The sequence below is a fragment of the Cuculus canorus genome, chromosome 20 (assembly GCF_017976375.1).
Source record: "Cuculus canorus isolate bCucCan1 chromosome 20, bCucCan1.pri, whole genome shotgun sequence".
Lineage (NCBI taxonomy): Eukaryota > Metazoa > Chordata > Aves > Cuculiformes > Cuculidae > Cuculus > Cuculus canorus.
The window spans coordinates 129,086-141,478 of NC_071420.1; the positions used below are offsets into that span (position 1 = coordinate 129,086).

General features: G+C 51.6%; 1 protein-coding gene across 9 annotated transcripts in view; it reads right to left on the bottom strand.

The window, feature by feature from the left end:
• Positions 1 to 8,878, bottom strand: part of RAP1GAP2 (RAP1 GTPase activating protein 2) — an 84,846-nt gene extending 75,968 nt beyond the window's left edge. For 4 of the 9 annotated variants that reach the window (XM_054084704.1, XM_054084703.1, XM_054084701.1 and 1 more), the window contains exons 1-2: positions 6,962 to 7,110; positions 4,402 to 4,518 (exon numbers count right to left, since the gene is read on the bottom strand). In XM_054084704.1, the coding sequence (XP_053940679.1) occupies positions 4,402 to 4,518; positions 6,962 to 7,011 (167 nt within the window). In that variant the 5' untranslated portion in view covers positions 7,012 to 7,110. Of the gene's footprint in view, positions 1 to 329; positions 581 to 4,401; positions 4,519 to 6,961; positions 7,111 to 8,840 lie in introns of those variants that run through there. The other 5 variants (XM_054084719.1, XM_054084718.1, XM_054084702.1 and 2 more) reach the window with 4 other exon arrangements.
• Positions 8,879 to 12,393: the final 3,515 nt, after the last annotated feature.

A 12,393-nucleotide genomic window follows, 5' to 3' on the forward strand; every position in this document is an offset into this window, starting at 1 on the left:
CACACAACCTCCAAAGCCATCACAGCAGAGCACGCAAAAGACCTTCTGAAGTTGTCTCCTTTGAATTATCAATAAATAAGCACTGACCATCACCACCCCGGTCCCACCAGCACACAGATCCCACGCTCCCTGTCCTCCAACCCCAGCACACAAAGCCTACATGCCTGAAGCAGGCATCGCACATTTAAATGCAAGCAGAAAAGCCAAGAACAGTAAAGCATTTCAACAATAGATCTCACGGCTCTGCCTTACATTTGCATTCAGACAAACCCATGCAGGGTAAAAACAATGACAAACACGGACTTAAATCTCTTCTGCTAAAGGCTTACCCTGGGTATTTATATTCCAGTCCACACACGCTGTTGAAATACCGCTAGCTATTGTGCCTGCAGCTCAGATTTAGCAAGGCTGAAATGCATCTTACCTCAACGTCCTGGCTGGTTGCTGTGCGGAGCCAACAGCTGCTATGATGCCCAGAGCAGGGCGGTGCAGCCTCCCAGCCCCGACGCAGCATCCCCGCACCAAGCACTGCGCACCCCCAGCACCCCCATGGGGGAGACACTGCGTGCAGCCCTGCCCTGCTGTGATCTTTCACCCTGCACTGCTCAGGCAAAGTGCATCGGTAAGCTGGAAACTGGGATTGCATCCCTAGGGACAAGGGAAGAATACACAGCTCAGGATGCAACAGACTCCTGGGCAAGGTTTATTCACCGGGGCACTCTGGTAGCATTGCTGGAGCAATAGCAGCAGTGAAAGTGAAGGATCTTGCCCATTGAAGCTTCCTAAGCCTTCTACAGTGAAAGGGATGTTCTATGTTCTAGAGAATCATAGAATCATTAAGGTTGGAAGAGACTTACAAGATGATCTAATCCAACCTTCAGCCCAACCCCACCATGCCTACTAAACCATGTCCCAAAGTACTACATCTACATGGTTTCTGAACCCCTCCAGGGATGGAGATTCCACCACCGCCCTGGGCAGACCGTGCCAGTGCTTCACCACTCTTTCGGTAGAGGCATTTTTCCTAATATCCAAGCTAAACCTCACCTAGCACAACTTGAGGCCATTTCCTCCCATCCTATGACTTGTTACTTGGCAGAAGAGACCAGCACCCAACTCGCTATAACCTCCTCAAATGGAGCAATCCTCTTTGGATTCAGTTTTGAAAGCAGATTTTAGCCTTACACATGAGCCCCCCTTCATCTGTTACAGCTGAATTAAAGACAGACTGGCATGACAAAAGAAGAGCTTCTGGGCCAAAATCTGGACCAAATGAAAGACAAAATTTCCATTCCTACTGACAAGCCTGTCCTTTCCAGTTCACAGTGCGTCTACCCCAGCCCCACGGTCTTGTCACCCAGCAGAGCCCAAAGGATAAGCTTGGACCACGGGGCTCAGCCCAGTTGTCACAGACTACACTGCTTTTGTCTCAGTGGTTTCTAGAGAGATTCAGTGAAATTAGTGCCATTCCCTTCTTTGGCAGCACTGAAACCTGTTTAACAGCAGAAAACATGGAAGTAGGGGATTTCAGCTACCAAAGGCCCCCAGGGCTGAGCTGGGCAGCCCACTGCACTCCACGCTGCTCCCAAACCAGTTGTCTGGTCTCTGCCAGAGCTGCACACACAGCTTGGCCAGGCCAGTACTTGCATGAGGTGACCAACAGCCCCACAACTTTGTAAAGCCATCAAACACTAGCACCCAGGTTTGCTCTCTGTTGCAGCCACAGGCACTGCATTGCTCTCCAGCAGCAGCCAGCTGGGCCCAGCTGCCAAAAGCCTTCTCAAGTTGAAGGAGAGGCTCATCCCAGCTGATGGAGCTCTGCCAGTAACAGTATGTCTGCTGCTTCCAAATCATAGAACTAGGTTAGAAGAGACCTTTGAGATCATCAATTCCAACCATACCTGTCCTAAAACATATCTCTAAGCACTTATCTTTCAAATGCCTCCAGGGGTGGTGACTCAACCACCTCCCTGGATAGCCTGTGTGTGGGACCAGGGCAAAACAAACAGCTGTGTGAAAAGCCATAGGAAACAGAACCCATGCTCGCATTCTTCTGTAAAGTGCTGCTCAAGTGCAGCCAGTGAGAACATTAATACGTATAAAGGAAAGGAGGAATTTCTTCACTGTGAGAGTAGGGACGCACTGGAACACGTTGCCCGGGGAAGTCATGGATGCCCCATCCCTGGAGGTGTTCAAGGCCAGGTTGGATGGGGCCTTGGGCAGTCTGATCTAGTGGGACACGTCCCTGCCCATGGCAGGGGGGTTGGAACTAGATAATCTTTAAGGTCCCTTCCAACTCAAACTAGTCTATGATTCTGTGAAATAAAAATAATAAAACACACTTGTAACACCAATGCCTTCAGCAAATAAACCATTCTCTTGCTCAGCTGTGTCACCACCATTAAGCAAAGAAAAAGCAACAAGTGCAATATACAGATCGATCCGATTAATGTGTCAGACAAATAATGTCACAGTCTGAAATGCCAGAGTATCCCAGCATCAGCTTGTCACCTCAGGCACTAAAACAACCCCTGGCCAAAGACTTGACAGCAGTGCTTTGCAGCTGAGACGAGTGTCAACGCTGGAGGCGAGCACAACCACCCACTAGCTGTGCCCTGTCCCTTGCCCACCAGCCAGGCCAGGAAGCTACAAAATGTCTTGTCACTGCCAGTAACAAAGGGTTTAAAGACGGCAACACATCCCCAACACAGCTTCCTCCTCACTCCTGTCCCTCTGAGCAGCTGCTGAAGCAAAGACCACAGCCCAGGCCATGGCAGCTCCGTTCCCTGCAGGCACTGCCTGAGTGGGCTGCTTTCCTGCCTGCTTGTAGAGTTGGCCATTAGGCAAATCCAGGACTTGCTGAGCTGGAGATGGCACTTGGGCCACCATGCGTGACAGCCCCAGTGCCCCAGATGAAATCAGAGTAAAGATTTTATTCCCCCAAGAAGATGCAGGCACCACTGATGTCCCATACATTCTACCAGACTTCTCCAGGTAACTTCCCAGCCCACTGGGAAATGAAACACATCCAGTGGAATTAACCCTGATAGTACTTAGCATTAATTATAAATGCCATTCCTAGAGGAGTTCAAGGCCAGATTGGATGGGGCCTTGGGCCTGATCTAGCGGGACATGTCCCTGTCCATCGCAGGGGGGTTAGAACTAAATGAACTTTAAGATCCCTTCCAACACAAACCATTCTATGATGCCATGACATTACACACATTCAAGTTCCACATGGCACGTGACATACATGCATGAGGGGTAAGATTCATGCAGCCTTTGACAGAAATTTGCAAAAAATAGTTAAAAAAAAAAAAAAATCAATGCCCATCGTGGTAACTTCAGTTTCTGAAAAGCCTCTCCAGAGGCAAGCCAAGGAATAGCTTCTTCGGGAAGTCGCCAGCTGCAGCACACAGGCACAGCACAGCTCCCACTGAGGAAAGCGGGGCACGTTCCTTCTGCTCCTAGAAATCTCTTCTAGGAGTGGACATGTCCTCCCCTCCCAACCCAGCCTTGGGTCTCAGCAGTACCATCCCCCTGGAGATCACCCACAGCGCTTTCCATCCTGGGCAGAGGCTCAGCCTGGGCACCTTCTCCCTCTGTCACTCTGATACAACAATTCCAGGGAGATAAATACTTCAGGGTTTTAAAGGCTCTTGGAGCAAAACTGCTGCTGAAATGAAGAGGGAAAAGCTTCTAGTTGCACTGCCACCCAGGGACTTGGGGTGCTACAGTGCTCTTAACAGGCAGGAAAACGGACACTGTGCTCTATGTGTCTTGAGGCCCACAAGGCTTTTATGTTAATGGCATTTTAACATCAAATACTGGGATCCAAGCTGACAGTGATGCGTATGCATCAGCAAGGAGAGTCAAGGCACATGCCCTGGACATGGCTCCGAGACATGTTCTCAACAAGCTGTGAAGGAAAGGGTTTAAGCACTGAACAGAATTGGGGTATCAGAACACATTTTCCAGAGATCTCTTACAGCTGGGTGATCTGCGGCCTCTGGCTCCCAATTCGGTTTTTAAGCAAACCCCAAGCATGCTGCATGCATAAAGCAGATTGTCCAAAGGTTGTGTTATTGACAAAAAGCATGAGAGGTTAAAAACAAAAAAGACTGGGGCCATCAGTAATTTGTCCTGCACACTGCTTTAAACCAGATGGGTGCTTACATGATGCTTGCAGGTCCCAGCTGTCATTGCTGTGCCTGGAACTTTACTTTAAGGCAAAACCCAAGATGCTCAGACATTCACAGGGCTCCAGAGACCCATGTCAAAACCACAAGTGCTTATGACAAGAGGATGAGACAGGTCCCAGCAGCACAGCAGGCTGCTGGTGGCACTGGCAGAGGACATGCCAGTGCTTGTCATGGCCCTGCATCCACCAACCCCCTTTACCTGCTGGGTGAGCTCAGGTCTGCCCGGCTGACAATGCGGTGCTGGTGGGGCGAGTACAGCCACTGGAAAGCCGTCAGTGTCCTCTCCTCAATCCGAAACCTGCCTTCTCTCACGTACCTAAAAATAAGAGTGAGAAATACTGAAATATTTATTAGCACAGGATTGTGGAGTGGGAGCTGCCGGATGCAGAGAGCGGTTGGCTCCGCAGCGCTGCTCAGAGCCACGAGTCTGACAATACTGTTAACACAGTCCTCAGAGGGAACAGCAAAACACGTCACAGCCCTGTACACCTGCATCCCTGAGCCATCCCCATCCTTCCCTGCCCATTAGTGGATGCTCCCACACGCATAGAGCCTTGGGTGGGATGGAGGAACCCGCCACTGCCTCCAGAGCTGCAGAAAGCAGTCAGAGCTCCCCAGCAGGCAGCTGCAGCACGGTACCTTGCAGAGAACATCGGACCCCCCAGGCCAGAACCACGAGCACCCATAGCTCCTATAGGCAGAAAAGCAAAGAGCCAACATTTCCAAGGCAGCACAGGACATTTCAGTGTAAAACTCCAGGAGGCAGAGGTACAACACACCCCCTGGCTCAGCATCATCATGGGCCACCACCTGCCTCATACTGCTCCTGCGCAACCACCCTCATCTCCAGCATTATCACTAGCTCCAAGATCATGCTAATGCCTTTCTAAGTTTATTTCAAATGTCAGGCCAGATGTTGAGGTTTATTAAGCAATATTCAAGTGATGAATGGATGTTTTTTATTTTGATTAGAGAAGTACAGGTTCTCTGTTACATTAGCAAAATGTTCATAACAGCAGTTGTTTTCACCACTTAGAAAACAATTCTGCTGCCTGCCTCCATCCCAACAACAAGCTGCACTTCACACACTCTCCTCTGAACATGAAATTTCATCAGCAAGCAACTAAACATTTACAGCCCCTGTAGCACTGGTGGGAGGCACATGCACACACAGCTGCAGCATCCATGAACCCCAGGCAGGGCAAGGATGAGCTCACAGTATGCTTCCCACCATGTGGATGCTCCAGGCAGCACGTTCCACCATTGACCACAGGGATCTGGCCATGCTGCCTGGATGGAGCCTAGGGGATGCACCACAGTACCATAGGCTCCCAAATGCCACCTCACAGCCCTGACAAGGGCCATAGCTGGATGCGTTTGCTGTTGCTAGGCTCCGCTGCCTGCCCAAACTCATCCAGCCTAGGGCTGTGGGGTCCTGCTGGAGCCAGGGGCAGCAACAGCACAGGAGTTGGGACCTCCTGCTCTCAGCAAAAAGGAAAGCCAAAAGGCTCCATGAGTGTCCCCAGTACTGACTGACCTGCTAGTTTTCATAAGCAACCAGAGCATGGGGCAGTCCCAGTGGGTCCCCTGAGGCTCTTGTACATGATAATATTGCATAAAGTAGCAGCAGGCAAACCAGAATGTCTTTTGGGAAGGAAAAGATGGGGGGGAGACAGCAGGGATGTCAGAATGGCCAAGCTAAGTACCCACCGTAAGAGTCTGGGTGTCAGTGTGAAACTAAAAAAGTGCCCAAAACTGCTGAGGAGGGAAAATAAAGATAGGAAGGGGTCTTGGGGGTGGAAAGGCTTCACAATCTCAGAGCAGTCCACTGATAATTTCTACTCTGGCTGTTCATCCAGGTTTGCAGGGATCCCACCCACACCTGAAAGCCCCAGCACCGAGCCTTCCTCCACTCCCTGCTCAGCACCACAGCTCTGGGACACAGGACACGCCCTGGGCCCAGTACCAGCTCTTACATCAACAGCACCACGCTGTAACTGGCGTCACCCCAGTCACAGCCTGGCATCGCTACAGCACCATGCTCAAAAGTCACACGCTTTGGACGTCACAAACTACACAATTAAAAATAAAAAAAAAATGCAGAGAAAGCTTGTTTCCAATGTCAGCTTGTCCTGGCTGCTCTAGTCACTGCAACTGCCCCATCCCCAGCAGGATGGCATGGGACTTCAGGGCAGTCTCAGCACGCCTCACCCCCGCGACAACAGCCAAGATACGCCCAGAGCATGCCCTCCCTGTCCCATTGGGACTTCCCATTGACAGGCACAAGACCAAAGCGTGCCAGGGACCAGGACGTTGCTGCTCCCTCCACTCCGCTGGCGCAGGGAAGGGCTGCTTCCTAGCAGCAGAATCTCCCTTTGGGACCCGACTCTTCTAGCTCTGCACGACCTCAGATCCCAGAAGACCCGGCTGCATCCCAAACCGCCCTCTCCCTGCCCAGGAACATGTGTCCCTCGTGATGGAGGTGCCATCCCCACCGTGACCCATCACAACCCCACACTCAGACCACGCTGCGACCCTCGGAGTGCCGAGGGTGCCAAGGCTTGGTCCTACCCCTTCCTCTCTCCATCCCACCTGGAGCCCTCCGCGTCCCGGATTCCCTTATTCACTGGGTCCAGCAGTCGGGATTCCCTCGACTAGGAGCATCCCTATACCAAAGCCGGTACCTCCTTGCAAACCTCCCCCTCTTCTCGAACCCCGGGGGTGCCTGCGGGGACCCCCCGGAGCTGCCCCACACTCACCAGCGCACCAGCTCCCAGCGCCGCTCCCCCGCCGCTTTTCCCGAAGCCATACCGGGACCGGGAGCGCTGGAGCAGGACTGGGGGAGGCGGGGAGACCAGCGGGGAACCCCCAAAGCCCACTGGGAGCGGCAACGGGAACGGATGGAGCGTGGGCACGGGAAGGGATGGAGCGCAAAGCGGCTGTACCGGCTGCTGCGCTCCCGCCTCCTCCGGCCCCGGGGGAGCCCCGAGGGGGGGGGGTCACCTCACCCTGCCCCATTATGTAAAGCCTTATGCAACGCCTGGTGCCCCCAGGACAGCCCCGAAGGGCGCACGGCAGAGCTCCAAGGTTGCACACTCTGGTCTCGCTCTGCAAACCCCGCAGGAGGAGAGGAGTCTCTCACCCATCAGCTGGATCCCACCCAGGAAAGGCACTTTTTTTCCAAGCTTCTCAGACCTACGAGAGAGTCTGAGCAGAGTGTCACAAAGTCATAGAATAGTTTGGGTTGGAAGGGACCCCAAAGCCTATCCCGCTCGAGCCCCCTACCATGGGCAGGGACATCTCCCACTAGATTAGCTTGCTCCAAGCCCCATCCAGCCTGGCCTTGAACACCTCCAGGGATGGGGCAGACACAACTTCTCTGAGCAACCTGTGCCAGCGCCTCACCATGAAGAATTTCTTCATCATGTCTAATAGAAATCTTCCCACTTCCAATTTAAAGCCATTCCCCCTCATCCTATCACTCCATGCCCTTGTAAAAAGTCCCTCCTCAGCCTTCCTGTAGCCCCTTTCAGGACTGGAAGCTGCTCTAAGGTCTCCCAGAGCCTTCTCTGCTCCAGGCTGAACAACCTAAATTCTCCCAGCCTGTCTTCATAGCAGAGGTACTTCAGCCATCTGATCATCTTCATAGCCCTTCTCTGGACCCATGCCAAAAGCTCAATACCCTTCTTATGTTGGGGATTCCAGAACTGGACACAATACTCCAGGGAACAGTCACCAGTGGAATATATACAAGAACAGGCTCCCGCCAGTCAGTCCTCCACCCCAATCACACCACCCGCTTGCAGCATCACAGGTCAGGGGGCTGGACCCCACTCCTCAAACATCAGGTCTGCTGCCAGCCCTTGCTCACCCTTGAAAACAAACAAATAACCCGGCTCACCTATGTGAGGGCCAGGAACATGGAGCTGAAAATTATTCTCCCGTAGATTCAAAGCCAAAACCTGCCATCTGCCCACACTAGGAGCTGCAGGGTGTGTTCAGTTGTGGACAGCCTGTAGCACTCAGGAAACAGATTTGGACTGTATCTAGAAGTTATTTCAAGGCACTTCAAATCACACAAAAAGCTGTTTCTCAAAAGCTATGTTCTGGTCCTAAACCTTAACTTTTCTGATCTTTGACAACTTACAGAATCACAGGACCCTTTATGTTGGAAAGGACTTTAGAGATCATCAAGTCTAATCACAAACCTCACACTGCCAACTCCACCACTAGACCATGTCTCTAGGCACCACATCTACACCCCTTTTAAGTGCCTCCAGTGATGGCGACCCCACCACTTCCCTAGGCAGCCCATTCTTGGGCTTGACAACACTTTCTGTGAAATAATATTTCCTAATATCCAATCTATACCTCCCCAGTCCAACTTGGAACCATTTCCTCTCATCCTATACTTGTTACTCAGGAGGAAATACCAGCACCCACCTCACAAAAATATCCTTTGAGGAAGCTGTGAAGAGCAGTGAAGGCTCCCCAACTTAATTTTATAACTCAGCAAACCAGGTGTTCTATCCACACTTCAACAGCTTCATATAATCATATATGATTAATCATATAAACAGCTTCATATAATATTAATTACCCAAGTACCTATTGTTGCTAATTCCAGCCCAAACACACCTGAAAGACATTAATGCCTCCATCTCAGCTGCCTCTTCCTAGGGAGCAGAGAGTGCTCAGCCGTGTTAGCTCGAAAGGCTGTGCCTCACTCAGAGTCACATAAAGGGAATTCAGCCAGGGATCTTCCTGCTTCTGGGCAGTGACTTATGCTCTGGAGTTGCTGCAGATTTTCACAGGTTACAGGCTGGAAGGAGATGACCTGCCCAGAGAGGCTGTGTCTATACATCAGTTTGGCAGCCACCACTACTGCAGGAGGTTGTAGTCTGGTCCTCAGCTGGATGCCTCAGCTAAAATTACAACCAGAAAATTATTGATATTGAAATCATCATATTTTAATAAGCCAGGCAGCAAGTGAGCTCGCCCTTCAGTGAGGCTCTGTTATCAGTTGTCTGCAGCCATCAGGCACCAGCTTTGCCTATGTTGGTGTTGCTCACAGTCAGATTTGGAGACGAGGGCAGATAAAAATCCGATCCCTGCTCTGCAGAGTCTGATGGCTGTGTTGAGTTTCACACTCCTAAATGCAGGCTTAGGGTTGACGGATGATTCTCCAGTCATTGCAGGAGGTCACAGGTGGGAAACAGTGATGGGATCCTGCAGGCATGTGGGACCAGAGGAGAGGGCACAGGAGAAGCCAAAGTTCTCCCTTCTGCTCCTGTAGATTTTTACGTTTATAAAAATAGAAAGAAGCTCTAAAATAATGAGAAATTTTAAAACTTTGACTGTTCACAATGCTAATGTATCTGGCATTCTTCACATGCCCCTTTGCACTGCCAGCACCATGCCGATCCCAGATGAGCATCTCTTCATGCCAGAGCATCAAAGCTAGGCTGAGAGGTTTGGCCTGTTGTTTCCCAAAGATTTGTCCCATTCAGCTGGGCATCAGCAGAGCTGCTTCTTCTCCCCTGCCTTCTTCCCAAGCAGCTTCATGGCACACCGCAGCCCTCCCCACAGTCAGATGGGCAGAGCAACAGCTCTTTGAAGCAGGACAAATTGCATTGCTTAGTTCAAGCAAATATCCTTGCAAGTCTGATATTTTCAAATCCCCGTGGAAATATTAAGCTCATGTTAAATTTATCAAAACCCTCTAGCTTTTAGCCCTCCATCACTTTAAGGAGCTTCTTATTAGGTTCTTCAAAGCAATTAGAAGATCCACACACATTACAGTTTAATTAGGTTGAAAAATAATATTTGAGGCAAAGTTAAACTCATTTTTAAATGAAATGCAAAAATACCCCCAATAAATAACTTGGGGGGTGCAAGGGAAAGCAGTGGTCTGAAACGAAGACATGTGGTTGGCCTGGAAGGGTGCAGAATGCGGGTTTAATTCAGCGCACACTGAGATGCAGCTCCCTTTGCGAAGTGGCTGTTTTATCGTGGTGTCAGTCTCCTCTGACACAAGGTGTTTAACCACAGACAGACCTGCGGGCAGGAACTCATGGCGCTCAGTTCCTTCTTCAGCCAGAGAAAGCAGGAGCAGCCTGGATTGCTGCCCAGGTGCCTGTTTCTTTCCACTGACCACAAGCAGAGTGTGAGACGACCACCGCTTTTACTTGCCCTCCCCAAACAAATTCCTCAGCTAAGATGGGACCAAAACAGTGTCACAGGCCTGGAGCAGGACCACGCTCACAGCACGATGTTAACCGTGCCACCATCCCTCCACAGCCACCATCTCTGCTGGGCAGCGTGGTCTTGATCCCAAGCCCTGGCTCTCCCACCTGCCCAAAGCCCTGGGGAAGCCCTGCAGCAGGACTGCAGCCTGTGAGGACTGCACTCAGCCACCACTGACAGACACATAGACACACACATGCAGACATACAGACAAGAAGACACATACAGTGGCACACAGACACACGCAGAAAGACACGCAGACACACAGACAAGCAGACACAGAGACAGACACATGCAGACACACGCAGATAGATGCAGAGACACAGGCACACATACGAACATACTGACACACAGACACACACCAACACAGACATGCAGACAGACACACACGCAGGCAGATGCAGACACAGATAGATGCAGAAACACCGACACACACACAGACATGCAGACAGACAGGCAGAAACACACATGCAGATACACACACACACAGATGCACACAGACAGATGCAGATGCACACAGATATACGCAAAGGCAGACATGCACACACACACAGATGCAGACACACACAGAGACCCCCCAGCCCGGCCCGAGCCCCAGCCCTGGTCCCAGGCTCTGCCTTCCCCTCCCTGACGGCCCCTCCGACTCTCCCCGGGCCGGCGGAGCGCGGCGCTGCCGGTGCCGGTAGAGGTCAGTGTCGGTGCGGAGCTGCGGGCAGCGCCCAGCCCCGCGCGGCCCCACTGTCTGAGATACCTCACCGCAGTCTCTGCAGACTCTGCAGACTCTGCAGCCTGTGCAGCCTCTGCAGGCTCCACTGTCCTACCTCCAGGGAGGCTTCTAGACATGGCTTTGCAGCACCCACCCTCAGGAGGGTCCCTCGGCCGCTGCCGGACCCGAGTCCCACTGTGAACCCCCCACTTCAGCGCCTGCTGCACTCCTGGATCACAGCAAGTGTGGGCTATCTATGAACCTACTGCTCTACCGTCTGCTGCATCCCTGGAATCACAGCAAGCAGGGTATATCTGTGATCCCCCCTGTTTTACCACCTGCTGCACCCCTGGATCATAGCAAGCAGGGGCTTTTGGTACCCTATGTCAGGTGACGTTGGGGTTGGGTGACTCCCAACTTCGGTACAAAGGGAAGGCACAGGCTGGCTCTGCCCAACAGCCTCCAGAACACAGTCACATGCTGGCAGCAGGGACCCCACAACTTCTCCTGAGGCTGAAATGGGCATTAATGATGGTTTTGACTCATTATATTGATCACAAACCACCTCATACCCCTTGGAGAAGCAAGTTCCATCTCTCAGAGCAAAGGAGGAGTGGTGAAGAGTCACAGTGGAATTGCAGTGCAGGGCATCGCTGTTGCTGGAGGCATTAGCTAAGGAAGTGCCAGGTCATGTCCCGGTCAAAAAAAGCTGAGAGAAGTTCTCTCAGAGCAAAAAGCTGCTGGTGAAACCAGTTCACTGTGGAATGGAGAGTGCAAGCAAGAGAGGTGATGGGAAATAATAATAGCATCTGTGCATTGTGGCTGAATCCAAGCTGCCAGACAATCGCTGCAGAGGCAGCTGGCTTTATCCTGTGCCATGGTGGGTGCAGAGGATGTGATGTGCTCCACTGCCTTCCCTCACGGCACTGCTGTATCCTACAGCAATGACCTCATTTACAGAGGCAGCTCTCTGCCCTCAAATGCCTGACCTTGGTCATTGGCAGGCTTGTCAGTGGAAAATCAATGAAAATTGTACAAACTTGGTGAAACATGATGCACTCAGAGATCACCCCTCCCTCTTCCCCTGCCTCTCCACCTGTAATTCACAGCTGCTCAAGTTAGCGCATGAGTTAGGGGAAGACACAGTGAGACATTAAAAACAACCCCCACCTCCCCAAACACAGCAAACTGTGTGTGAGAGACAAATGACACTTGGCAAGCATTGACCTGATGGTTGCA